The 26,185-nt window shown below is 45.3% G+C and overlaps 1 protein-coding gene across 1 annotated transcript in view; it reads right to left on the bottom strand.

Annotated features, from left to right (window-relative positions):
• Positions 1-13,785: 13,785 nt before the first annotated feature.
• Positions 13,786-26,185, bottom strand: part of LOC114634933 (cytochrome P450 4F22) — a 39,825-nt gene continuing 27,425 nt past the window's right edge. The window contains exons 8-14 of the mRNA XM_028783553.1: positions 24,429-24,696; positions 21,362-21,428; positions 21,101-21,230; positions 17,613-17,746; positions 15,641-15,705; positions 15,029-15,111; positions 13,786-14,628 (exon numbers count right to left, since the gene is read on the bottom strand). Of these exons, the coding sequence (XP_028639386.1) occupies positions 14,409-14,628; positions 15,029-15,111; positions 15,641-15,705; positions 17,613-17,746; positions 21,101-21,230; positions 21,362-21,428; positions 24,429-24,696 (967 nt within the window). The 3' untranslated portion in view covers positions 13,786-14,408. The remainder of the gene's footprint in view (positions 14,629-15,028; positions 15,112-15,640; positions 15,706-17,612; positions 17,747-21,100; positions 21,231-21,361; positions 21,429-24,428; positions 24,697-26,185) is intronic.

Genomic DNA, 26,185 nt, shown 5'->3' with positions numbered 1-26,185 from the left:
TAAAAATAAAACAAAGGAATTTATGAGCACTGAGCCAGCTCTACAGAAGATGCCTGGTAGTATCCTTCAGGCTGAAGAGTGGAAAAAAATCAAGCCACAAAATCCAGGAAAAAATAAAACACACTAGAATCGTATCTATGCAAGAGAGAGAGGAGGGGGAAAACAAAATCAACTAAATTGCAGGAATCAGCACACACCTTTCAATAACTCCAGTGTTCTCAGTCTCAATTACACCCCAAACAAAGGCCCAAGCTAGTATTTTGGATCAAACATCTGAAACCATGTATTTGTTGCTTCCACAAAATGCCTCACCACAAAAGACAGGCGTTACCTTCGGGTGAATCAATAGATAAAAGTATGTCAAGGGATATATGGCTCAGTGTGTTAATGCACCTGCTGCCAAGCCTGACAGATTCACTCTGATCTGTAGACCCAACATGACAGAAGTAGATTGACTCCGGCAAACTGTCCTCTGGCCTCCACACCCATGGTGTTAGCATTCTGTCTAAACTCCACCCCCACAGTTACCTGGCAACAGCCAGGTAGGCCTGGCCCCACTATAAATGCACTGCTTGCCCCTTTCTCTCTCTCTCTCTCTCTCTCTCTCTCTCTCTCTCTCTCTCTCTCTTTCTCTCTCCCTCTCTCACTCTTGCTCTCTCTTGATCTCTTGACCCCTCTGTCCCCTAGCCCCTTCCTCCTTCCCTTCCCCCTCTCTCCACATGAACATGACCAGACTCTACTTCTCTACTCTCTGTCTCTCTCTGCCTCTCTCTGCCTCTCTCTGCCTCTACTACCCTCTTAACTCCTCTCCCCATGCCCTGAATAAACTCTATTCTATACTATACTATCTTGTCGCTGGTCCCTCAGGGGAAAGGGATGCCTCAGCATGGGCCCACTGAGACATCCCCTTCCCCCATACCTCTCCACAAACACCCATAGAACATATCCTATATCTCTTTATCTTTTTATAAACACATCACATGGCATGACGGGCATGTGGGTGGGAACGTATGTGCACACACACACAAATAAATGAATAAAATGTTAGTACACAGACTTTTAAGGGTATCTCAAGGAAATGTACCTAGGACACAAGCAAGCAAGTATGTTACTGTTCTATCATTTGACAAAAGAATCTTCAAACCAAAACAAGTGAGAAAGGATAGAGAAGTCACTCATAGTCTAGTGAGACGCTTCTGTGTGTAGAAGACTCTTGCCACCAGTCACCACAAGCCTCACAACCTCAGTTCAGTCTAGATTATGAGGCAGTGTCCTCTATGAAAAAGTGGGGTCAGCTATAAGGTATAATGATCTGAACAGCAGCTGGATTCTAACATTACATTCTTTGCACATTTGTACACTTATGGTGTGTGTGTGTGTGTGTGTGTGTGTGTATGTGTTTTGAGACTGTGGTTTGGAATTTTGGTTTTTTGTTTTTTGTTGTTTGGTTTTGGTTTTGGTTTTGGTTTGGTTTTGGTTTGGTTTTGGTTTTTGTATGTAGGCCTGGCTGTCCTAGAACTAGCTCTGTAGACGAATCCTCGCCTCAGACCCACAAAGATCTGGACTTCTGCCACCATGGCCACCACCACACAGACTAACATTGCATTCTTACAATATCTGAATTAAATGGCATCGTTGATCCAATGGACTTGATAGACATTTACAGAACATTCTATCTAAACACACCAGAATATACATTCTTCTCAGCAACTTACAGAACTTTCTCTAAAGCAGACCACAAGCATGCCTAAGGCCCATCTCAAGTTGGCAATTAACACAAACCATCACAAAGGGTATCTTAGTTGAAGTGGTGGTGAACCTAAATCACCTCCTTGATTTAGAATTACCATGGAAACAGACATCTGAATGTGTGTTTATGGAAACTTTCAGCAAGGTTTAGCTGAGAATACAAGACCCATTTTGAATGTTGGTTGCACCATTCTCTGTTCTGGAGTTCCAAGCTGAATGAAAAAGAGGAAGCTCAGGTTAGAACTGAACTGGAAGCTCCTTCCCAGCTGGGTAATCTTCATGGAGTGCAGGTGCTAGATCAGATGATAGAGAAGAATTATCAACAGCTTTACTCACCTGTGGACTCTGTGCGTGTAGGGTTTGAATGAGAAGTGCCAGTCAGAGTATCAGCATTTGAACACTTGATCCCCAGCTGGTAGTGCATTTTGGGGAGGCTTGGTGCAGCCTTGCTGAAAGAAATATATCACTGGGGTCACGCCGTGGGATTTTAAAAGTCTCCCCTGCTTCCAGTTTGTTCTCTCTCCCTTGTGCTTGGAATTTGACATGTGAGCTCTCAGCTTCCTGATCTAGCCACTGTGTCTACCACATTCTGCGATGCTTCTCTTGCCTCTGTGGACTCTAACCCTCTGGAATTATAAGCTAAAATAAACTTTCCTCCTGGACCTTTCCACTCCCCTTTTCCTTTGACCAAGTTGCCTTGGTCAAATGTTTCATCAAAGCAACAGAAAAACAACTGACACTGTGTGCTAGATCAGTGACTGAGCCAGCAAGACATGTGCACTGGAGCAAGAGGGGCAACTTTGTTATGGGGGCAGCCACCTCCTTTCTGTTTGGTTTTGAAATCTATTCCACAAGACAGAATTCATGTTTGATGCTGTGAACTGAACCCATCAAAACCCTATGGAATTGTGACTATGGAGGTCATAGATCCTTGGGGGTGGATTAGTTGGGGTTTCTATTATTATGATAAAACACCATGACCAAAAGCAACTTGGGAAGGAAAGGGTTTATGTCATCTTGCATTTCCCCATAATAGTCCATCACAGAAGTAGTCATGGCAGGAACTGAAGCAGAAGCCATGGAACAGCACTGCTTACTGACTTGATTCTCATGGCTTGCTCAGCCTGCTTACTTACACAACCGGGCTACTAGACCAGGGGTGGCACCCTCCCACATTAATTATTAATCAAGAAAATGACCTATATATGGGCAATCTGGATGAGGGCATTTTCTCAATTGAGAGTTCTTCTTCCCAAATGGCTCTAGCTTATATCAAGTTGACAAAAACTCACCGGGACAGAGTCTAAGGCGCTGTGCCCATCAAATTGCTTTTTATATGTTTATTTTTATGCCTAGAGAGTAATGCTACTCTCAACCATGGGCAAAGAATCTTCTTTTGCAGTGAACAATAGTATTTGCAGGTGCTCATAATTGGTCAAAGTGATTGTAATATGTGTCTGTTGGATGCTCAGTTATAAATGGGGCATTTATACCACCTCCTACAAGGCTCCAGGAACATTCTGGAAGAAGGGCCAGAAAGTTGTAAGAGGCAGATAAAGGAGAGGAGTATTGTGATGTGCTTTCCTCCAAGATTATCGCACTCTTCAATTCACAACAGCTATGACTACCTGCCTAAGGCCTGCCCAAAACTGGGCCTGCCAACATCCTGCCGTAAGGACGAGAGTCACAATGTTTCACCCCTTCCTAGTGATCTATAGGTTAATGGTTGCTGGGAGAGGAAGACATTTTCTTCAGTGGCATAGCTATGAGTAATGCGCTCTAGTTATGGGTAATAGGCACATACTCCTATAAATAACCTCTCACCAGTGCCTCTACAAGCAACCCTAGTGGAGATCACTGAAACACACACAAAAGGATATGAAAGGCTACCAAGGCAGTTAGTTCTACAGGTAAAGGTGCCTTCTACCAAAGTTGACGGGCTGAGTTCACTGCCTGGGACCCCTACAGTGGAAGGAAACTGACTTCCACAAGTTGAATTCTGATACCTGTACGAATGCCAAGTGCATGTACACAAAGAAGTAAATAATCTTTAAAGGCATAAAAGTAGTAAAAAGACTAGGTAGGCACAGGAATAGATGAGAGAGCAGATACCAATAGCCAGTAATGGAGGGTGATTATGTCAAAATACATTTTATACATATATATATACATATATATATATATATGTATGTATGTATATGTATATATATATGTATGTATATATATATATATGTATATATATATATGAGAAATGTCCAAATGAAACCCATTGTTATGAAGAATTGATATATGCTAATGAAAAGCATTAAAAGGAAGAAGCAAGATGAAAAGCACCCTTTATCCCTCTCCCTGCGTGCTGACTTCAGGTACAATGTGTAAAGCTGCCTTATACTACTGCCACCAGAACTTCCCAACCATGAAGCTCTGTACTCTTGAAGTCCAAATATAACCCATCCTTGCTGAAGTTGCCTTCATTGGGTATTTGTCACAGTAAGAAAAGCAACCAATATGCAAAACTGGTGTTGAGAACAAAGTCAGAGCTGTGATGAATCTGACTGTGTGGTTCACAGGCTTTGGGCCTGGTTTGCAAGAGGGATGATGATGAGTTTTGAATTTCTATCTAGAAAAGCTCTAGAAATGCGGTAAGTCAGGAGTGGTGGGCCAAGATGGTAGGAGTTTGGACAAGAGGGTGCAGAGAGGTGCGTGGACAGTGGAGGCTCTCAGTTCATGAGATTTCAGAAGGGATCAAGACTCTCTTGGGAACTGAACTAGAGATCATTCCTGTTGTGATGATAAAGAATCTTGCTACAGGTCTGGAGAAATGGTTAAGAGCACTGATTGGTCTTCCTAACACCCACATGGCAGTTCACAACTGACTATAACACTAGTTCTTAGAGATCCAGTGCTCCTTTCTGACCTCCACAGGCAGCAAACATGCATGTGGTGCACAGACACACATGGAGGCAAAACACATTCCATGAAATAAAGAGTAAAATGTTTTTCAAAGAACCTGACAACATTCTGCCGTGTTCTGAGAAGCTGGATTTAGATGAATGTTGGAGGAGGTTTTTGTGCACTGTGTATTCAGATGCTGATCTCTGTGCCCAGAGATCTACTTTCTAATAAGTGATTCCTGCAGTTTTCCTCTTAACCCAGCTAGCTCCCAAATAATTGACACTAAATTATTATATTTATGTAACAGGTTTTAAGAGCTCAACAACTGAGCAGTGTTATTCAACTTTAATCCTTTAAATTAAACCTTTGAACTAATCTGGCTGCCTCCCAGAGTACTAATCTGGCTCTCTGGCCTCCATGGGTTTTCTCATGATATCTCCTGAACTCTGTCCCTGTGACTAATCCCCACTTTCTCTTCCTCTTCCCCCTTCCCTAGCTGTGAGGAAGTTCAGTTCTATTCTCTCCTCTGCTCAGGCATTGGTTGATCAGCTTCTTTATTGACCAATCAAGGAATAATTGGGGAGCAATATTTACATGACACTGACACAGGAGATTCTCAGAATAAAAATTGTAACCAGATATGGGGCACAGAAACCAGCATTTGAATAATACAAGAATAATCTTTACACAGGATATAATAATATTATGCCTACAAGTCAGGACATGGCATTGTCATGAATATTGAAGAGTCTCCTGTATAAATGTAGTATAAAGAATGTTCCCCAATTATCTCTGAATCTTTAATAAAAGTCAGGACATAGAAAGGCTTGCCTTCTGATCCCAGCCAAGGGTACTGGGGAGAAGAGTGAGGTAGAAAGAGTTCACTATGAACCAGGTGAGGAGTCCAGGAGAAGAACAGTCATGAGGTAGAGGAACAAGACGGTTGCCATAGGGAGGAGTCACCAAGGGAGCTCTCCATGAGGACAGAGAATTACAGCAAAGTGAGCCAAGGAAAGACCAAATACAAGTAACTCGGGGCGTGTGGCTGGGAAACAGCTAAGATAGCATGGAGGGCTAGGAATATCTGCTCAGGCTTACTGAGCTTAATGCTTGTAGAATAAATCACTATGTCCTTGTCTCAATTATTTGGAAGCTTTGGAAGCTAGCTAGGTGTGATGGCTATTCCTGCTTGTCAACTTGACTACATCTGGAATTAACTACAATCTAGAAATGGAGGGCATATCTGTGGTCCAGATCTTGAGGCATAGTGGCCATGAAAAGCTTAGGCCCAGGTAAGGTAGTATACACATTTAATTCCAGGAGACAGAAGAAAGTAGATCTTTGAGTTCAAGACCAGCCTGGGACAGAGCAAGTTCCAAATCCAGATGTGGTGGTACACACCTTTAATCTGGGCCATACCTTCTGCTGGAGGCCTACTTAAGGACAATGGAAGGAAGCATTTCTTCTTCTTCATTTTGCTTACAATTATTTGCCAGCATATCTGTTGGAATCTACTTCTTCAGGATCCCAGCTTATACAGAAGAACAGGTCAAACACTCAGCCTTATGGGACTGATCAACTATTACATTCTTGACTTCCCATTTACAGCTGCCCATTGTTGGGTTAGTTGGACTGCAGATTGTAAGTCATTCCAATAATCTCCCTTAATATATAAAGACATTCTGTAAGTTCTGTGACTCTCAAGAACCCTGACCAAGATACACTAGATTAGGGGGAAAAAAAACTTGCCACATTAAAATTTCATTCTAACTGAATAAAAAACAATGGACTACTTTGTTTGCCAGAAGACTTTTCAAGATAGGCTGCCATTTCAAGTGTGCTATGGTTACTGTTCATTGCTTTTATCCAGATCCACAGTGAGAAAGATCAAGTGGAAAAGAAAGATTTTTTTAAAAAACAAACAAACAAAAAAAACAGTTTAAAAAAGAAGGAAGCATGCAAATTTGAAGTTGCAGACATGAGTACAGAGAAGACAGCAGTAATGATGACAGACTAACACCATTAAAGAGAAATCTCATACTTTGCATTAGGTCCCACAAGATATGTCCTAGCACAAGGTTCCAACCATGAATGGTTCCAATATATATCCATGGGCCAGTGAAGTAGCTCAGTGGCCTGATGTCTGATCCCATGTTGGAAGGACAGAACTAGCACCTCAGTGTTGTCTTAAGACCTTCTCATGTGTACCATAGTTAATTAATTCATTAATTAATTTACACACACACACATACACACACTCACACACTCACATATGTGAGGGATATTGCTGAAGGGATTCCCTACCTCAAAATGGCCACTTAAAGGAATTTTTTCCTAAGGTTAACGCAGAGGTCACAGCAGCTGTGGTTCAAGAAAGCCAGGCTGTATCTCAAGCTGGCAGCAGAACCTAGCATCTTCAATGTTGCGATAGTAAAAACCTCTGAATCCAAGCCCTGTGTATCCAGGTAAGGTTTCCTGCAAGAAGAATGTGAGAGGCAGTTGCTCAAAACTGGGAAGATCAAGCCTAAGCCCCAGTAGAAACCATAAGGTTCTGGAAATACAGGACCATTGGATATCCACTGAAGAGAACTTCAGGCACACAATGAAACTGGCTCGAGAAAGAGTCTATGTGAGCTTCAGCAGGCAGAGCTGGAGAGGCAGGACTGCTGCAGCCCAGAGAGCCAATCATAAGCCCCAGGCACCAGATATGGATGGAGCTGAAGGTTTTCTGCTTTTCTTGATGGCTTTCAGTCTTGCTGTGGTCTCATTTCTCCATTTTGTAGAGCAACATTTATTCTGAGCTATTATGCATTGGAAATATGCAACTTGCTTTTAAAAGAAAGTAAGTGCTATATGGACTGAAGAGATAGTTGAGCATTTAAGAACGCTGGCTACTCTTGTAGAAGACCTGAATTTGATTCCCAGCACGCATGCAGCTGTTCACAGCTGTCTGTGACTCTGATCCCAGGACATCCGATAACCTCTTCTGGCCTCCACTGGACACAGGAGGTGCAATACATGTGGGCAAAACATCCGTTCTCATTTAATTAATTAATTTTTAAAATTAAGTTGTATTTGATGCATTGAGTGATACTATTCCTGGGGAGATGTAAACAAATGTTCACTTAGCCCAGACAGGGAATCAATAACAGACCAGAATAAAGATGTGGCAAAAGTCCAATTTAAGGAAGTGTAGGTGAGGTTTCCCTACACTAGCAAAGATGACTCAAAGACGGCTGCATCACCAAAAGCTTGTCTTAACAAAGACGATGGCTCACAAAAGCTGGAACCCTGAAGCTCACCACACGTACAACTGGCAGGCAGTTTGATAGGTCAGAGAGTGTCTCCACTCTTTTTACAGCGTATATCAGCTCGAAAAGGATGGAGCCTGATGAATCTGGTCAGTTTCTAGGACTTCCTGAAGCTGTGGCGTTGTTTACTAAAATATACTTAACATCACTTTTCTCCTCTCCCTTCCCTCCCTCCAACCCTGAACACACACACCATACATCACTTGCTATCTCCCAAATTCATAGACTCTAAGCTCTTCTTCTTTAACTGATATGTGTGTCTGTCTGTCTGCCTGTCTGTCTGTACCCATAGAAAAGTGTGAGGTCATATTGTGTTCAGGAAAATGGTCAGAACTGGAGATCATCATGTTCAGTGAAAGACAAACATTACGTTTGCTCTTTGTGGGAGCTAGAAAGGAAAAGACATGAAAACAGATGAAGGGCAACAGGGAAGAGGAAGAGAAGACATGAAAACAGATGAAGGCCAACAGGGAAGAGGAAGAGAAGAGGGTGTACAGAATAAAGTAATACCAGTGAGCATGACTCATGTATGAAAATGTCAAAGTGAACCCATTACTTTCACAATTAATAAACACTAAAAAATGCAACACATTTTTCCTCAAATAATCAAGGAACATCCAACCTGCACTTTAAGGAACACATTTTACCCCACCCCCACCCCCAGGATAACTATGAGTGTTCTTAATACAAAAATGTAAAATTATTTAAACCACTATAAGAGTGGCGGGGGCGGGAGAAGTGACCCAGTGGTTAAGAGCATGTACCGCTCTGTAGAGCACCTCAGTCTGGTTCCAGGTGAGACAGCTTCAAATCCATCTGTACTGCAAGGACATACACGCACATACTCACACACTTAGACACTGTGGTGACTTGAATATGTTTGGCCCACAAAGTGGCACTATTTGGAGATGTGGCTTTGTTGGAGTAGGTGTGGCCTTGATGGAGTAGGTGTGGCTTTGTTGGAGTAGGTGTGGCCTTGATGAAGTAGGTGTGGCTTTGTTGGAGTAGGTGTGGCCTTGATGGAGTAGGTGTGGCCTTGATGGAGTAGGTGTGGCCTTGATGGGGTAGGTGTGGCCTTGTTGGAGGAACTGTATCACCGTGGGTGTGGGCTTTAAGACTCTCATCCTAGCTGCCTGGGAGACAGTCTTCTCCTAAGGCAGCCTTCAGATGAAGATATAAAACTGTCAGCTCCTCCTGCACCATGCCTACCTGGATGCTGCCTTGATCCCACCTTGATGATACTGGACTGAACCTCTGAACCTGTAAGCCAGCCCCATTTAAATGTTGTTCTTTTAAGAGTTGCCTTGGTCATGGTGTCTGTTTACAGCAGTAAAGCCCTAAGTTTGGCAGACACATAACTAAAATTTTTAGTTTTATATTTTTTTGCTAACTTGATTATGTGTTTCTTTTTTTTTTTTGATTATGTGTTTCTTGAACTTCATAGATGGCAATGCCACATGGAAACAGCAAAATATTGCACACAATAAGTCATGGGGGGGGTAGGAGACTGTTGACTCTTTCTCTAAAGAACTAGTCCAGGAGTGAAGACTAATGTTCCTCTCCTTGAGTCTGGTCAGTTCCCATGACTTCCTGGACAGTGGTGTTTATATCATAGAAGGTCCACAGTTTCCTTCAAGTTCCACTACACTACAGGGTCTTGGCCCCAGTAGACATGATAAGAAATAACCCAAGCAGCCACGTGGAGAGACCTTGTCTGAAAGGCCATGAGATCCTCAACCATTTGTCCACCATAAGAGTCTGCCATCTTGGAAATGTCTCCTTCCTACTCAGACAAGCTGCTTTGTTCCATAGAGCATAGAAAGCCAGCCCTGCTTAAGTCCTTCCCAAAGTATGAATTTCTACACTTATAAGCAATATCCCTTAATTGCTACTTTTTTACAACCAGCCAGGGAGGGAAGAAGGGAGGGAAGGAGGGGTATTTACCATACTACTTAGCACACAGATAGAATGGACAGAATGAAGCATGTGTTTAACACTTGCTTTATGACAGAGTGATGGTGTAGGCACCAGCTATGATGACAGAGTGACGGCATAGGCACCAGTTATGATACTATGTCCTTTGGCACACAGTCAAGGAGATCACTGCTGTAAACCCTCTCACGAGTTCTCTGACTCTTAACAGGCTGTTAGGAAAGCAGTGTGCACTGGGCTTGGTATAAGACAGGCCAAGGTCCAAGCTGTGCTCTGGCACTCAATAGCTGTGTGGTTTGAGCAAGGGATTCACACTTGAATGAAAAAATAATAAAAAGATATATATATATATATATATATATATATATATATATATATATATATGCCCTTGGTATGGTAGAGAAGAATATTTATTGAGATAAAAGGGAGAGCATAGCCAGAGGTGGAGATTTCAGAAAGAGTCCAGAATGAACATGGTCAGACTGAGCTGAGCCATGTAAGGAGAGGGGTAAAAAAGGGGGAGAGGGAAGACAGGGAACCAGGTGCAGCACCCAAGAGGGCAAAGTTACAAAAGGGATGGGTAACCAAAATGGTTGGATTTCATAGGGAAGAACAGCCCAGTCCAGCCACCTCTAAACCACCACCACCACCAGCAGCAGCACCACCGCCACCACCACCCGTTTAGGGTAGGAGCAGAGTATGTAAGGACCCTGTAACAGGTAGGGGCTGAGGGATGCTAGGAAAACCTAGAGGCCAGGTCCATTTTGACATGTTAAATAGGCACTTCAGTCATTTGTCCCAGGGTTTGAGACTTAACTATGCTTTGATCTCAAATCCCTCCTTGGTAATCAGGACACAAGAATAGGACTATAGGTGCCAGAGGAGCCGTCCAGTATTGTATTGTTTGAATTCACTAGCAGCAGACCCTGATAAAAGCATTCCAGGGTAAAGACTTTACCTGGCAGCAATCCTAAGACAAGGTTTTAACTTCCAAGCATCTCTTTGAGAGGGCATCCCAGGAAACATCAGAAATGCTCCTGGGGAAGTAGAGTGGGAAAGAGAGACAGGAGCCAAGGGCAACCTGAAGGAAGTTTACAGTGCTCAGTTCTGGGCAGAGAGAAAGGAACACTCCCCTCAGAGTCATCCCAGCCACAGTGAAAACCCGGTGCTGCCTCAAAGGCAGTGTCTGTCTAGAGTGTGGAGCCTGCGCTACAAGGATCATGCCTGGTACTGGAGCAGAGAGCTGTGATGCTGACCTTAAGCACAGCTGCTGTGGAAGGTTGCAGGCACAGTGAATGGTGTTTTCCCTGCTTAGCCACAAACACATAACACATATTACATACATACACATACACTCACACACAGACGCTCAGATGAGTGCATGCCGTCACCTAGACAGATTCAGGATCACCAGTGCACACACGCTCTAGCAAATCGGCAGGCATTCACACATAAACATGGGAATTCTTGGAGACTTTATAGACTGGGCCTCTGACCAGCAGAGGGAGCCTCTTACACACATATAAGAGAAACAGGGCTCCTAGTCCCCAGCCTCGTTGTTTTAAAAGAATCAATCACACAGACTGTATACACAGGCCTAGTGCTACCTGAAACCCTGTCTTAAAAGGTTTGGTGGGGCAGGCGTAAAGGTGTGACTTGAACTACGGCCCTATCCCTCCCTTCCTCCTCTCATTTATTCACCTTCACAAGGTTCATGAATTTCGAGCTTTATGATCCTGTAAGACTCACAGTACCAGGGAATATTGAGAAGCAGAGAATAGTCCGGTGCCCAAGCCCACCTCCAGGAAAGGATCCTACCGCGATTGGTATGCCTTCCCATACCAATTTTTTGTAGTTGTTTTGTCGTGTTGCTGGAAGACGACAAGGTTGCACATGAAAAAACTGGGAAGACTTTGGAGAATAATGGACTTGTGGATCTCCTCCATCCTGGCGACAATGTAGAAGCGACAGCACTACCAAGAGCCAAGTGACTTGGATTGAACACGAGTAGGTAAGTTTACCACTCAGCAAGCAAGTACTGTGGACAGTATTCATTGGCCGACAATCCCATAACATGACACCAGGGGTCGCCCCAGGACACAAGACAGCTTTGCCACTGCCACAGTCTTCAAATTCAGTTTAGCAGATACTCCAGGCCACCTACTGACTCCCAATGCTGTAGCAAGGATATTGAGTGAGTTGCTTCCCTCTGAGACCTCAATTTCAGCATCTAGTAAATGAGATATCAGAAGTCATCCAAACTGTGGAGCGGTGTGTGGATATTTAAATAAGAACATGTGGGAAGAAAACTGAGCCGTGACAAGAGTCATTCCATCTCAAGTTCAATACCACCTTGGGCCAACAAGACACCCAGTCTCAAGAAAACAAGGGCTGAGGTTGTGCTCAGAATGGAGTGCTGGGCTACGTCAGACAAGCCTGGGAGGAGCACAGGAAGCATTAGGTCTCATCTGAATCTCACTATAGTAACATGGGGATCTCTAAGTCTCAGTCTTTAAACCCTTCTTCATGCGTGTGTGTGTGTGTGTGTGTGTGTGTGTGTGCATTCCAGTGCACACACACACACTGAGACACTTACAGTCTTGGTTGGGGAATGGTTTGTTGTTCCTTGCAATGCAGGGGTCACTACATTAGGTCAAGTGCAGGACTCCACCACTGAGCTACACCCCCACCCCAAACCCTTAGTTCGTTCTTTACTTTTTTTTTTTTTTTTGAGACAGATTCTCTCTGTAGTCCTGGATGTCCTGGAGCTCCTTACGTAGACCAAGCTGGCCTCAAACTCACAAAGACACTTCTGACTATGACTTGGATTAAAGATATGTGCCACCAAGCCCAGCTCCCTAAATACTAGACTTCCAGAATGTGTGTTCTAGCCTGGAATCTACATTCAAGTTCAAGAACTATTAACAGGACTATAAGTTAGTGTTTGTCTAATACATACTACAAAGTTTCCATCTTTCCCAGGACACTGACCCACACACAATATGTCTCTACAAGCCCCGTTCATCAGAAGCCTGATCTAACCGTGTCTTTCCCCGTCTTTGCTCATACCTTCCATGACTCCCTGTAGCTGTTTGCTCTCTGTTCACTATCCTTCCTCCATTCTGCTCCCACCACCCAAATCCCCACGTTACTATAGTGAAACTCAGATGAGACCTAATGCTTCCTGTGCTCCACCCAGGCTCAGCTGACATAGTCCAGCACTCCATTCTGGGCACACCCCTCAATCCTTGTTTTCTTGAGACTGGGTGTCCACCTGGCCCAAGCTGGCCTTGAACTCAAGATGGAATGACTCTTGCCACAGCTCAGTTGTCTTCCCACCTGTACACACATCTGATCCATGCACTGCTCCATGGCTTGGATAACTTCTAATTATCTCATTTAACAGACACTGAAACTGTTGTGAGCTCTCCAAGCTCTTCCCCAGCCCAGACCTTTGCTGATACTGTTCGTCTACTTGGGATGGTCTTCCCTCCCGTGGTCCATTCAACTTCTGCTCTTACTTCGGCCTCAGACTCCCCCCCCCCCGACTCTCCACTCCCCATATGTCTTTCAGATTCATTAGGAGCCAGGGATCTCGTGCTTGAAGCATTCATCATACGTTGTAAACAATCATTCACAGTTATAATTGTTTGTTCAACTTCTGCTCCTCTCGGATGAGAAGGAAAAACTAAGCTGGGCTGTGCATCTGACCCCATGCCAGTAGACACTGAATTAATATGCAATCTACTGACTAAATAAACAGTGCACAAATTGTTCCCAAAAACCTGACTTTAGTTCCTGATCAAACAACTATGTCCCAGTTGCTTCCTGACTGCCAAGATGCCCGTCTCCCCCGCCTTGAGCTCCATATCTGGGATCGGGTGAGGTGGAAGGTGTCTGGGTCCTTTTGCGTTTATTCTCACTCTTAAAATTGAGAAAACTCAGCAAAGGGATGGTGACCAAGAAGGAAGGAGCTTGCAAGGGTTCCAGGTCTACAAAACAACAACAAAGCAAACAGCCTAAGTCCTGAGATTCGGCTTGAACAGTCCTTCCTTGGAGCTGCGGGTCTCGGGAAAGGTGACGTTGAAGAGTCAGGACTGCAACCTCAGGCTCCAGCTTCTAAATCCTCGGTTTAGAAGTTAACCTGGGTACAGCCAGAGGGAAAACCAGAGTATACAGCCTCAGCAGTGAGACTTAGGTCCGAGGAAGTTTCTGTGTGGGGCCTAGGAATCAGAATCCGCAGGGCCAAGGTAAACTGACTTATGCTGGGGGCGTGGCCCAGGCCGAGGGGGCGGGGCCTAGTATGATTCCCTCTCGCTGAAGGGCCGGCGAGAGTAATTCAAAGCGGAACTTTGACCTCAAGGGATGGAATCAGCTCCCAAGGGTGGGATCTTGTCCTGAGGGGCAAAGTCAGCACCAACAAGATGCTCCTCTACAAAGCTCTGTCCTCCAGTACTTTCGAGGAGCGTAGTCAACGCCCTCAATATCTTGGGGGCGGATCCAGGTCATTGGAGGCGTGGTCTAGGCCTGAGCGGGCGGAGCCTGAACGCCAGGATCCGTGGAGCTCGCCCGCGAGGATAGCGGCTCCACGTTGAGCCAAAGGCCGTTCTCCGTGCGTAGAATAAGCTCCGGCTTCCTCCGCACCTTGTGGGTTCGGTCCACGCTCAGGCGGAAGCGCAGTAGTGTCAGCGCCACGACCACACGCATCTCTGCCATGGCGAAGCTCTGCCCGATGCAGTTCCTGCAGGAAGGGTTCAAATAAGACGCAAGAATCCTTAGGACGCGCAACCCTGAGAGTCAAACGTTCAAATCCTAGCACACAGCTTACTACTACCAATGCATCCTGACGGATGACCGCCTTTATCTAAGCTTCAGTTCCTTCCTCTGTAGAACTTGAATGATGACAGCATCGCAGAGCTATTGGAAGTATGTGAGCCCAGAACCCGGGGTATCCAGTTCTCAAGGACGGACTTGCAGTCTGATTAGGGATCTATTGGTTCAGTTAAGGAAGCAGAGGGGACTTAAGTTGCCAAAAATTACTCGTGGGGCTTGCTCCCTGCTTCCTTGGGGCACATCCCTGATCTGACAGTGGCTCTGCCCCTCCCACTTGTAGTGATGTTTGGGGTTAGTACAGGCCTTACCTGGGACCTGCTGAGAAAGGTACAAAAGCCAGCGGAGAGCGCTGCTGTGGGGTGTCCGGGTCAAAACGGTAAGGATTGTATACCTAGACAAAAATTGCCTGGGTGAGTCTGGGGACTGTCCCAACCGTCCAGCCCACTTGCACCTCAACCTCTGAGGACTCCTGTAGCTGAAACACCTTGGGGCCATTTGTTCCAATCTACCGCACACACTACAGCCTATCCATATCTCTCTCCTGTTGTCAAGCACCCAGGCTCTTTTTCTACCTCAGAGGTCTTTACACTTGATGTCTCCGCAGCCTGGAACAGACCTCTCCCACCCCATCTGTTTTTACCGCCTTAGAACATTTACCAATGCCCAAAATGACCTTATCTATTGGCTAGTTGTCATGAGCTTTACTTTAAGGTCCATGAGGTTACAGGCAGTGTCATTACAGATTATCACAGCTAAGCACAGAAGTGTGACACACAGTAGGTGCTCAATGACTATTTGTTGACTTTGTGAATAAACAAGGACTGAGTGAATCAGTAACAGCAGGGTCAGTCCCTTCAAGCAGCCCTGAGAAGCCCCTGAGAAGGAGCCAGGGCCACAGGACGACAAACGCAGAAACTTACCTTAGAGTCAGGCCACACTATGGGATTGTGGTGAGTCCCGTAGATGCTAACCAAGCAGATAATTCCTGGGGGTGGGGGGAGGATTGGAATCAGTGAGGCCCAAGGGAGTCTCTGGAAACACACACATGAACACACACACACACACACACACACACACACCTCAGCTCTTCCTTCAGTCATAGGTTGGATCCCTGTGAGCTAGCCACCATTACTTCCTGTCCACCCTTCTGTGAAAGCATGTGCTGCCCTGCTTACTCTGTCTGCCTCTTTCTGGCTGTTCCACTCACTGTCCGTACAGTATGGACATCAGTCCATCATTGCATCGGTTTTGCTCATAGGCAAGCCATTGCCCCTTCTCCCTCCCTAGGCTCCCTTCTTCCCTCTGCTTGTTATTCTAGGCATTCGTTCACCATGTGCACTCTGATGTTCTGTTCCATCAGCACGCTTGCTGTTACATCTTAGAGAACGTGGCCTTCCACATTCCCTCCCTGGATGGACTCTGCCCTCCATCCTGGGCTTCTCAAGCCTGTCTCTGCGTCTTGTCCATCCCTGATGCCACATGGACAGGAATACGTGGGGCCTCTCCTTAGAGACTGAGTGGTACTTAGGCCTGAGCTCCCGGAATCACCACAAATACAGGTTGGTTCTCGGGGAATAAACGGCAACTAAACAAACTGACCCTCTGGTCCAGCCCCCCACCCCAAAATAAGTTCAGCATGTAAAACTGCTTTCTGTGAAATCCCAAGGAAAAGGGTTCAAGCCTTAGAACTCATGGTGAAAGAAGAGAATAGACTGCTGAAAATCTCTGACCGTCCTGTGTGCATATGTGCGCACACAGACACACACACAATCATCATCATCATCATCATCATCATCATCATATTTTTTTAAAAGACTCTGATCTACCATTAATGCCTACTCAGATCCAGCCCTGCCTCCTCCAATACTTCCTTTCCATCTGAATACAGGTACTTCTACCTCCTCTATAAACACCTAAGTTTCCCTCTGATGATTGGTTTTGCCAACTTGACACAATCTAGAATCACCTGAAAAGGGAGTCCCAATGAGGGATTGCCTAGATTAGATTAGATTAGATTAGTCTATATGCATGCCAGTAAGAAATTTTCTTTTTTTAAATTTGTTTTTATCTTATATGTACCTTGTGTGAGTGTGTATATATGACGTGTGTGGGGGTCAGAAGTGAATGTCATATTCCCTGGTACTGGGGTTATAGGTGGTTGTGAACTGCCCAACAAGGTGCTTGGAACTAAACTCAGGTCCTCTGGGGGGGTAGCAAGTGCTTTTAATTTTTTACTTTTAGGTTTATTTGCTTATTGTGTCTATGAGTATTTTACCTGTATGTGCCTATGAGTATTTTACCTGTATGTGCCTATGAGTATTTTACCTGTATGTGTACCACATGCATACCTAGTACCTGCAGAGTTAAAAATGGGGTGTTGTATCCCCTAGATCCAGAGTTACAAATAGTTGTGAGCCGGTACTCTTACAGTGCTGAGCCATATCTTCAGCCCCCATAAAAGATTTTCTTAATTGATTACTTAAGGGGAGAAGACATTCTGAATGTGGGTGGTACTGTTTCATGGGATAGAACCTGAACAGAAGAAAAAGAAGAGAACTGAACTCTGGCATGTGTCTAGTCACCCATTGTTCTTTGCTCTTGTCTGCGGCTGCAATATGACTGAGTATTTTATGTCTCTGTCACTCTGACTCCTCTCCTCTGCCATGAGAGACTATAACCAGGAATCATGAACCAAATAAACGCTTTACCCCTAAAGTTGCTGTTGTTGGGTTATATTATCACATTGACAGAAAATGAAACTAAGACACCCTCCTCGCTCCCAGAGCAACTCATACCCAAGGATCGTTCCCAACACAGGGACCCTGCACCACAGCAGGCATGGCCAGAGCCCTGTGAACAGTGCCACAGCAGCAAAGGAGACAGAGCAGGCACCTTTGGGGATGATGCGTCCGTCCGGCAGCTTGACATCCTCTGTGCAGCGACGAGAGATGAGGGTCACAGGTGGGAACTGGCGAAGGCTCTCCTTGATACACATGGTGGTGAAGGGCAACTGAGTCAGGTCATCCCTGAAGAGAAAGGAACTGTGACTCCCTGAACACACACACACACACAGAGGAATGTCTGTGGAGGACCAGTTCATAGATCTAGAATGGCTCCAGAGCTTGTGCGATTTGCACATGTCCCAGGCAGATAGCATGTGTGTGACTTACCAGGAAAGAATGAAAATATTCTAAAGAAACACTCTACCCTCATTCTGACTATCAAGCTACTGGAGTAATGGAGTTCAGAAAACTGGAACTCCCCCAGGGATCTAATGTGGGACTGCGTAAGGGTATCCTGGGTCATGGTTGAGCAGGTGCCTAGAACCCCGAGACTCTGCAGACTCTACGTGGGATTCTGCGTGAGAACCGGCAGGAGTTTGGCGCCCCCCAGAATCCAGGATCCTGACAAGCAGTCACAGTCTCCATAGAATTACATTGTTCAGTCACATAGGCCAGGCTATAGGCCTCAGGCCCTAGGGATTTACATACTAATGAAGGCCAGAGGGCAGAGCAAATTAAACATGCTTCCCCCAGATCCTTCCCCAATCCTCCCCCTTTCTCCCTCCCTATATAGCTCAGGACTGCCCTGAGTTCTGGGGGGTACGCCTAGATCCATCTATCATCCGCCATGACAATAAATCTTTTTGGAACCAAGGACTTCCTCGTGTTATTGGGGCCTGCCGCCGCCAAGGCCTCCAGGCCGCTGGAACTATAGGGTTCCTCCCGAATGTGGGACCCGCCACAGCGCCGCTATGGCGGCCTCTAAATTTTCACCACAATCTAATGTGGGGTTAGGTAGAAATGTTAAGGTTAGGCACGCAGAAGGGAAACTTTTCTCCCAGAAAGAGACTTAGAACTTGTCAGACTACTTTACATATGATATGACGGGCCGATCATGAGTGGGACCACATCTTGACAAGGACTTTTTAGACACACATAACACTGGCCTCTACTTAAACTTTAACCTCATTGCAGACCCCAAAGGGGACTTGGGAAAGTATCACTGTCAATCTTTATTATGTCCCTCCACCCCCTTCCCAATATAGCCACATTGAATAGATCTCTGTTTTCCGTTCTCCATTAGTAACTTGGCTGTTTTAACTGGCTAATATAGAATGAGCCATGGTTTGTTGCAGGCACAGGCCATGACCTAAGTCTCATAAAACACTAGAAGATGCAAACTATCTGACCACTAGCCAGGCCTATATTCCAGCTACTTAGGAGACTGTTCTAGAGAGGGACTTCAAAGTCAGCCAGCATGAGCAAATTAATGAGTGAGGCCCTATCCTAAAACAAAAACGCAGAAGAAGGCAGCAAGGTGGCTCAGTGAGTGAAGGAGCTTGCTGCCAACTCTGGCAATCTGGGTCCAACCCTTGGGGCAGGAAAGAACCAACTCCTGCAGGTTGTCCTTCCACATGCATGCAGTAGCACACACACACACACACACACACACTAAATAAGTAAATGCACTAAATAAAAAGCAAAAAAGGAAAAGGTGACTGGGGTATAGCTCAGTAATAGTCCAATTGGTTGATATACATGATGTCCTAGGTTCAAACAAAATTATCTGACCTCCACCAATCACAATAGTGTTAAGTGGAAACAGAAAGCAATGGTCCTGGTTGCTGGGGCTGCCACTGGGCCCCACACTAACCTACCATTGATGAATTGCTGTACAGTCACAGGAGACGTGAGGGCAGCTTGGGGCCTCAAAGTCACAGCAAGTTGCCTCTCCCTGATACAAGCCAGTATGAAACTCACAGTATAGCCCAGTCTAGGCTCACACTTCTAGTCCTCCTGCCTCAGCCTCCCCAGTACTGCGATTATGGGTGTGTATTGCTACGTGTGTGTGTATGTGTGTGCGTGTGTGTGTGTGTGTTGATGTGTGGATTCATGTATACATTTAGGTGTTTGTCCACATATTATGTGTGAATACCTGTGGAGGCCAGTCATTTCTCAATGTCATTTCTCAGGCACCATCTACCATCTACTTACTTGCTTACTTATTTTATTTATTTATTTATTTATTTATTTATTTATTTATATTTGGACAAGGTCTCTTATTGGCCTAGAAGCCCCTAGACTTGCTGGACAGTGAGCCCAGGGATCTACCTATCTCTCCTCCCCAGAATTGGGATTTCAAGAGTTTTACACCATATCCGACTGTGGTGTTTCGAATAAGGATGGATTCTATTGGCTCATATATTTGAAATAATTAGGAGGTGTGACCTTATTAGAGGAAGTGTGTCACTTAGGATGGGCTTTGAGATTTCAAGGGCCCAAACCAGGGCCACTGTCTCTCTCTTCCTACGGCCTATAGAGCCAAGTGTATAACTTTTAAGCTCTTTCTCCAGCATCATGTCTGCCTGCATGCTGCCATGCATCCTACCATGATGCAAATGGACTAAATCTCTGAAACTGTAAGCAAGCCCCAGTTAAATTTTACGAGTTGCCATCTCTTTACAGCAATCGAACGCTGACTAAGACACCAGCTTTTGCTTTAGCGTGGGTTTTCATTCATGTTTGCAAGGCCAATGGAGGAAACGCCCACAATTTTTTTTTTAAAGGGACTCAGATAGCTGAGGCTTGCCTCAAATTCAACATGTAGACAAGGCTGGACTTGAACTCTTGATTCTCCTGCTTCGTCCTTTTAAAAGCTGGGATGTCAGGTGTGCCACCATGCCTGGCTACAGTGCTGGGCTCTCTGCATCCATCACTCAGAGTCAGCTTACATCTTAAGACTGCGTTCCTAGTCTCTGTTCTGCACATCCTCTCTGCATCACGATCACACAGCATGCCATTTCAGCCAGATTGAAACATTCCATCCCAAGGGTGATGTGTCTAAACGTGCTATTTACAGGGCAGTAGGCCTTTCCTACCCCACTCATACTGAGCTTCGCCATGTGACTGGCCTCCTTTACAATGTTTCAGTGCCCACAGAACTTTTTTTTACTCTTCTGGACTCTGCATTGAGAAGAACAGGTTCCAGAGTAACCCTAGATCCTAGAAGAGTTAGGAGACGTTTGGAGATGACCTGAACCCAGCCAACAATTTAGAATCAGTCCCACTCCACTCAACAGAGCCCAGTAGCACAAAAATCTTATACCAGTCAAAACTACAGTTAAATGCTTGCCACAAGCCCTGAATTTGAAGGATGTATGTTATATGGTGGGAAGGCAACAGTTGCTGATAAAGTTGTCCTGAGAACTGCTGAACTAGGGACAGGCATCATGAACATTCCCATGTTATGAATTGGAATTCTGAAAGCTGCGGGAACTTGTCTAAGACCACACAGTCAGAAAGTGGCAGCTCAGAGACTCACACCCAAGACTCTGGCCTCAATCTCCTCCCTCAATCCCCCTGCCACTTCAAACTGACCAGTCCAGCTCCTCCAGCTCTCGGCCTCTCATGACTTCCTGGATCTCTGCCCGGCACTTCTCCTGGTACTCTGGATACTTTGCCAGGTTGAACAGCGCCCACGACAGCCCACTAGATGTTGTGTCATGACCTATGGGCAGACAGATGTTGGAAAGCTATCGCTTTCTCGGGCAGATTAGAGAGTCCCCCAGGGTGTTCCCCACAGCAGGAGGATGGGGGTGCTTCTTCCCACCAACCCTCAGCCTCACTCAGCATCCTTACCTTCGAACATGAAAGTGTCTGCCTCAGCCCGGATGTCCTCATTGGATAATTCTTTTCCCTCTTCATCCTGAAACGGACAGTGGAGGATGCTGAGCTCACTGTACTCCACTTCCTACATCCTAGGGGCACCCCAAAGATATACCTGTTTCCCCATTTGTCTATTTCATTCTCCTTCTCTTTCTACTTTTATTTTTTAATTTATTCACTTATTGTATGCACACATTTATTTAGCGTGTGTATTTAGTACATACACGTGAGCACTGTGTACAATGCATATACTATGGTGCACATGTGAGAGCCAGAGGACAACTTGTTGAGGTCATTTCTCTCCTTCATACATGTGGGTACCAGGGATTGAACTCGGGCTGTCAGGCTTTGCAGCAACCGTATTTACCAGCTTAGCCATGTTCTCAGATTGTCTTTCTCTTCCACCCAACTCTATCAGAGACTTCATGTGCAGCTCAGACTGGTCTTAAGCTTGAGATCCTCCTATCTCAGTCTCCCAAAAGTTGGAGTTACAGATGTGCACTTCTGTGCTTGGCTTGCCATCCTGCCCTGTCTCTCTTAAACTAATGAGTGTAAATATTTCAGGCAGAGTGAAGGACGCAACCTACTATAAGACAGACAACTGGGGAATGGAGGAGGAATGTCGAACGGAGTTCATACAGGCATAACCTGATAATTATATTACAGTACAAAAAATGAATTAGGGGAACAAAAAGATGGATCAATAGGAAAAGGTGTCTCCTGCCCAACCCAATAGACTGAGTTCCATTCCCAGAACCCACATGGTATAAAAGAGAATCAGCTTCTACAGTTTGCCCTCTGACCTCCACTTTTCACAGGTTTTGTGGCCCAGTGTAGTCTCAAATTGACAATTCTGTTTCAACCTCCCAAGTCCTGGTATTATGTGTCACCACAGCCAGCTATTCTAAGTTACCTGGAGATAACTTATGTCTACAAAAGGACCATCACAATTTTTGCATGCAACTGCTTAATCTTGATGCTGCACACCTGCAGTTACTGAGCAGCCCCTGGCAACCGTTTATCCTGCTAGATGGCCAACAACTTTGTCATCAGATCTTAGCAGCACCTAGCTACAAGAGATAGGTACTGTGCTCTCAATAAAATATCCTCTAAGTGGCAGAGCCATGGCTGGAATACAGAACTATATAAAAAATTCCACACAAGAAGCTGAGCATGGTGTCATACCCCTGTGGTACCAGCACTAAGGAGACAGAGTCTGGGGGATCAGAAATTCAAAGCCATCCTTATGTACATAAGGATTTTGAGGTTAGTATTGGCTAGATGAAGCATTGCCTCAAAAATACAAAAATAAAAAATAAAAATAAAGCAACAGACTAAGAAGGCTGGACAGATAGCTAAGAGTGCTTGCTGCTCTGTAGAAGACCTGGATTTGGTTCTCAGTGCCCACATCAGGTAGCGCACAACTGCCTGGAACTCTAGCTCCAACGAGTCTGACCTCTTCTGGACTCTAAGGGCACTTGTACTCAGACACACGTGTACACATATTTAAAAGTAAAATAAATGTAAAAACAAGGGACTGGAAGGAGGATTTTGATGGTAGGAGGACTTGCATTACAAATAAGAAGACCTGAGTTTAGATCTCCAACACCCATGTCAAAAAGAATAAAGGAAAGAAAGAAAGGAAGAAAGAAAGGAAGGTGTGGATTGGTGCACATTGAGGACAGAGAGACACAAATCTCTACTGTTGGCTGGACAACCAAACTAGATGAAATAGTAAGACTCCAGTCCTATGAGAGACCCTGTCTCAAGGCGATAAGTCAGAAAGCCAAAGAGGAAGACACCAAACTTTCTGCTCTGGCTGACAAATTCAAATGTGCCTGCATAGACACCCACACACTTATGTACACATCATACACACAAAGAATGAACTGTAGCTGAATGATAGAGCACTTGCCTCAAATTCTTCATAGCCTGGCTTCAAGTCTCAGAACTCCAATGATAATAAAAATAAGAACATTTGGTTGGAAGTTTGCTCAGTGGTTACAAGCAATTGCTGCTCTTCTAAAGGATCCTTGTTCACTTCCTAGAACCTCGTGGGGAATGGCTTCCAGGTATCCACTGCTCTCTTCTGACCTCCATGGGCATTGGCACTTGTATGTACATACTCACAAATAGACATGTAATTAAAAATAAGAGTATCTGCACAGAACCTACAAACACATTCTTGCATACTTTAACCCATGAGTAGGAAACAGACTAGCTGAGCATGGTGGTATACATGTAATCTTGCCATCCAGGAGGTTGAGAAAGAGGACTGTAGAGTTTAAGTTTGAGGCCAACCTGAGAACTGGAGAGGGAAAGGAGGGGAGTGGGGATAAATAGGTTGAGCTGGCAAGATGGCTCAGCGAGTGAAGGCACTTTGACACTGAGCCCAGTGGACCTAAGTTTGATTCCTAGGACCAGACCCACATAGTTGAAGGAAAAAACCATCTCCCAGGAGTTGTCTTCTGACCACCTCTGTGGCAGGAATGTGCACCCCATATACAGAGAGAAACACACACACACACACACACACGGACGCACAAATTAATCAGTGTGACTGTTTTGTTTTGAGACAAGGTCTCAGTATGGAGCCCTGGATGTTCTGGATCTTGCTTTATAGACTCCCCTGGCCTCTAACTCACAGGACTCTGCCTGCCTCTGCCTCCTAAGTATTGGGATTAAAGGCATGTACCACATCCTTAGCTAATCACTGTAATTAAAAGGGTTTGTTTTAAAAGAAGGAAGCTGTGTATGTGTCCAGTAGAGAGCTTAATTGTTTTGATATCAGTTGTTCCAGCAGGACTCACAGCCAACTTGTTTACATATACAGGGATGTTCCACAGGACAAACCACACGCTAGACTATAATGGGGCTCATTAAATTAAAAGGACTAAAGTACTCTGTTGTGACATCTGAATAAACCTACCCCCATTATGCACCCCCTGTAATCCCTGCGACTTTGAGCATCTTTTTTCAGCAGTGACTGCAATTCCCAACCGGCCTCTAGGGGCAGGAGCCCGCTTTCACCAATTCTCACCTTGGCCAGCAGCAGCACGTCTATGAAGTCCAAGGTCTTGCCCTGCTTGGCCTTCAGCCATGCCTCGGCGCCCTGCTGGCGCAGCGCCCGCCGCCGCTCCTGTATGACTTCAGTGGTGAAGTTGTGCACCGTGTCGCAGGCCTGGCGGAAACGCCGCCCATCTGGTGTGAGGTAGTAGATGAAATCCAGGTAGTGATGCAAGCGGTATTGGCGCCGCACCACCAGAGCGCTTAGTTCGATGATGGAAGAGATGTAATCGCTCATTCTCCTGCAGAGAGAAGGGCTGTGAGCCACCTGCGCGGCCCAGAGACACACAGGGCAGCCCAGAGGCCGTTGCATAACAACAAACAGATATTAACCTATCTCGTTATTTTTTAAAATTATTTTTATGTTATGTGTATGCATGTTTGCCAGCGCGTATGTCTGTGCAGCGCGCAAGTGAAGAGACCCAAAAGGAAGCCTGATCCACTGGGCTGGAGTTACAGATGATTGTGAGCTGCCATGTGGGTGTCTGGAACTGAACACTGAGCTCTCTAAGGGCAGCAAGGGCAGATAGCTGGCCCTTCTCTCCGACCCATATATTTTCTTTTAATCTCTCTCTCTCTCTCTCTCTCTCTCTCTCTCTCTCTCCATGTGTATGTGCGTGTGTGTTGCTGGAGATGGAATGTAAAGGTTTGCACATTCTTCTAGGCAAGCACTTTACCAACTGAGGTCTCTCACCAACTTTCCGTTGTTTTGAAATGTTCATCATGTTGCCCAGGATGAACTCAAACTCATTATACAGCAAAGAATGACCTTGAACTTCTGACCTTCCTGCCTTTACTCACCCAAATACTTGAATTACACCACCACACGTGGCTTATTTTATTCAAACGCTATTTGTCTTATCATTATTTTATTTTTATTTGTTTTATGTGTACAAGTGCTTTGGTTGCACATCGGTACACCACATGTGTCCCTGCTGCCCTCAGAAGTCAGAAGAGGATGTAGACCCCTGGAACCAGAGTTACAGTGGGTGGTGAGCTGCTAGATGGATGCTGGGAATCAAACCTGTATCGTCAGCAATAGCATCAAGGGCTCTAAATCACTTAGACACCTCTCCTGCTGTGTTTTTATTACTAACTCCAGGGGGAGGGGTCCTGAGTATATACATGCCCACCACACGCATGCAGGTGCCCTGCGAGGCCAGATCCCCTGGAAGTGGAGGTACAGGTGGCTCTTAACTGCCCATCATGAGTGCTTAAACTCCAAATTCCAGTCCTATGCAAGACATTATGTGCTTATAACCACTGGATCATCTCTTCAGCTCCGTACCTGCTTAATTTAACTTTATTGCACAAGACTAGAGATGGAGCAGAGGGCGCTCTACATGAGAGACACAGCGCTTCACAGCTGTACAACCAGCCCCATAACAAACACTGAGGCACGAACTGAGTAATTGTTATTTTATTAGTTTAGTCAACAAATATTCACTGAATGCTTTTTACATGCCAGAGAAACTGCCAAATAATTTTATCCTTAAAGCATCCTCAAAGTCAGGTATTTTCATCTTTGCCTTACAAAGGACTGGAGATTGTGGCTCCGTCCTGTAATCCCAACACTCAGGAGGTGGAATCAGGAGGATCAGAACTCCACCCTGGGCACCGTGTGAAAGCCTGTGTCAGAAACCAGGAGGATGGATGGAGGTATGACCCAGCCCTTAAGAACACATGCTGCTCTCCCAGAAGACTCAAGTTTGATTCCCAGCAGCCATGTTG

Source organism: Grammomys surdaster, unplaced genomic scaffold (assembly GCF_004785775.1).
Source record: "Grammomys surdaster isolate TR1022 unplaced genomic scaffold, NIH_TR_1.0 1149, whole genome shotgun sequence".
Classification (NCBI taxonomy): Eukaryota; Metazoa; Chordata; class Mammalia; order Rodentia; family Muridae; genus Grammomys; species Grammomys surdaster.
The sequence above is the reverse complement of the archived record's forward strand: the minus strand, read 5'-3'. Positions and strand labels throughout refer to the sequence as shown.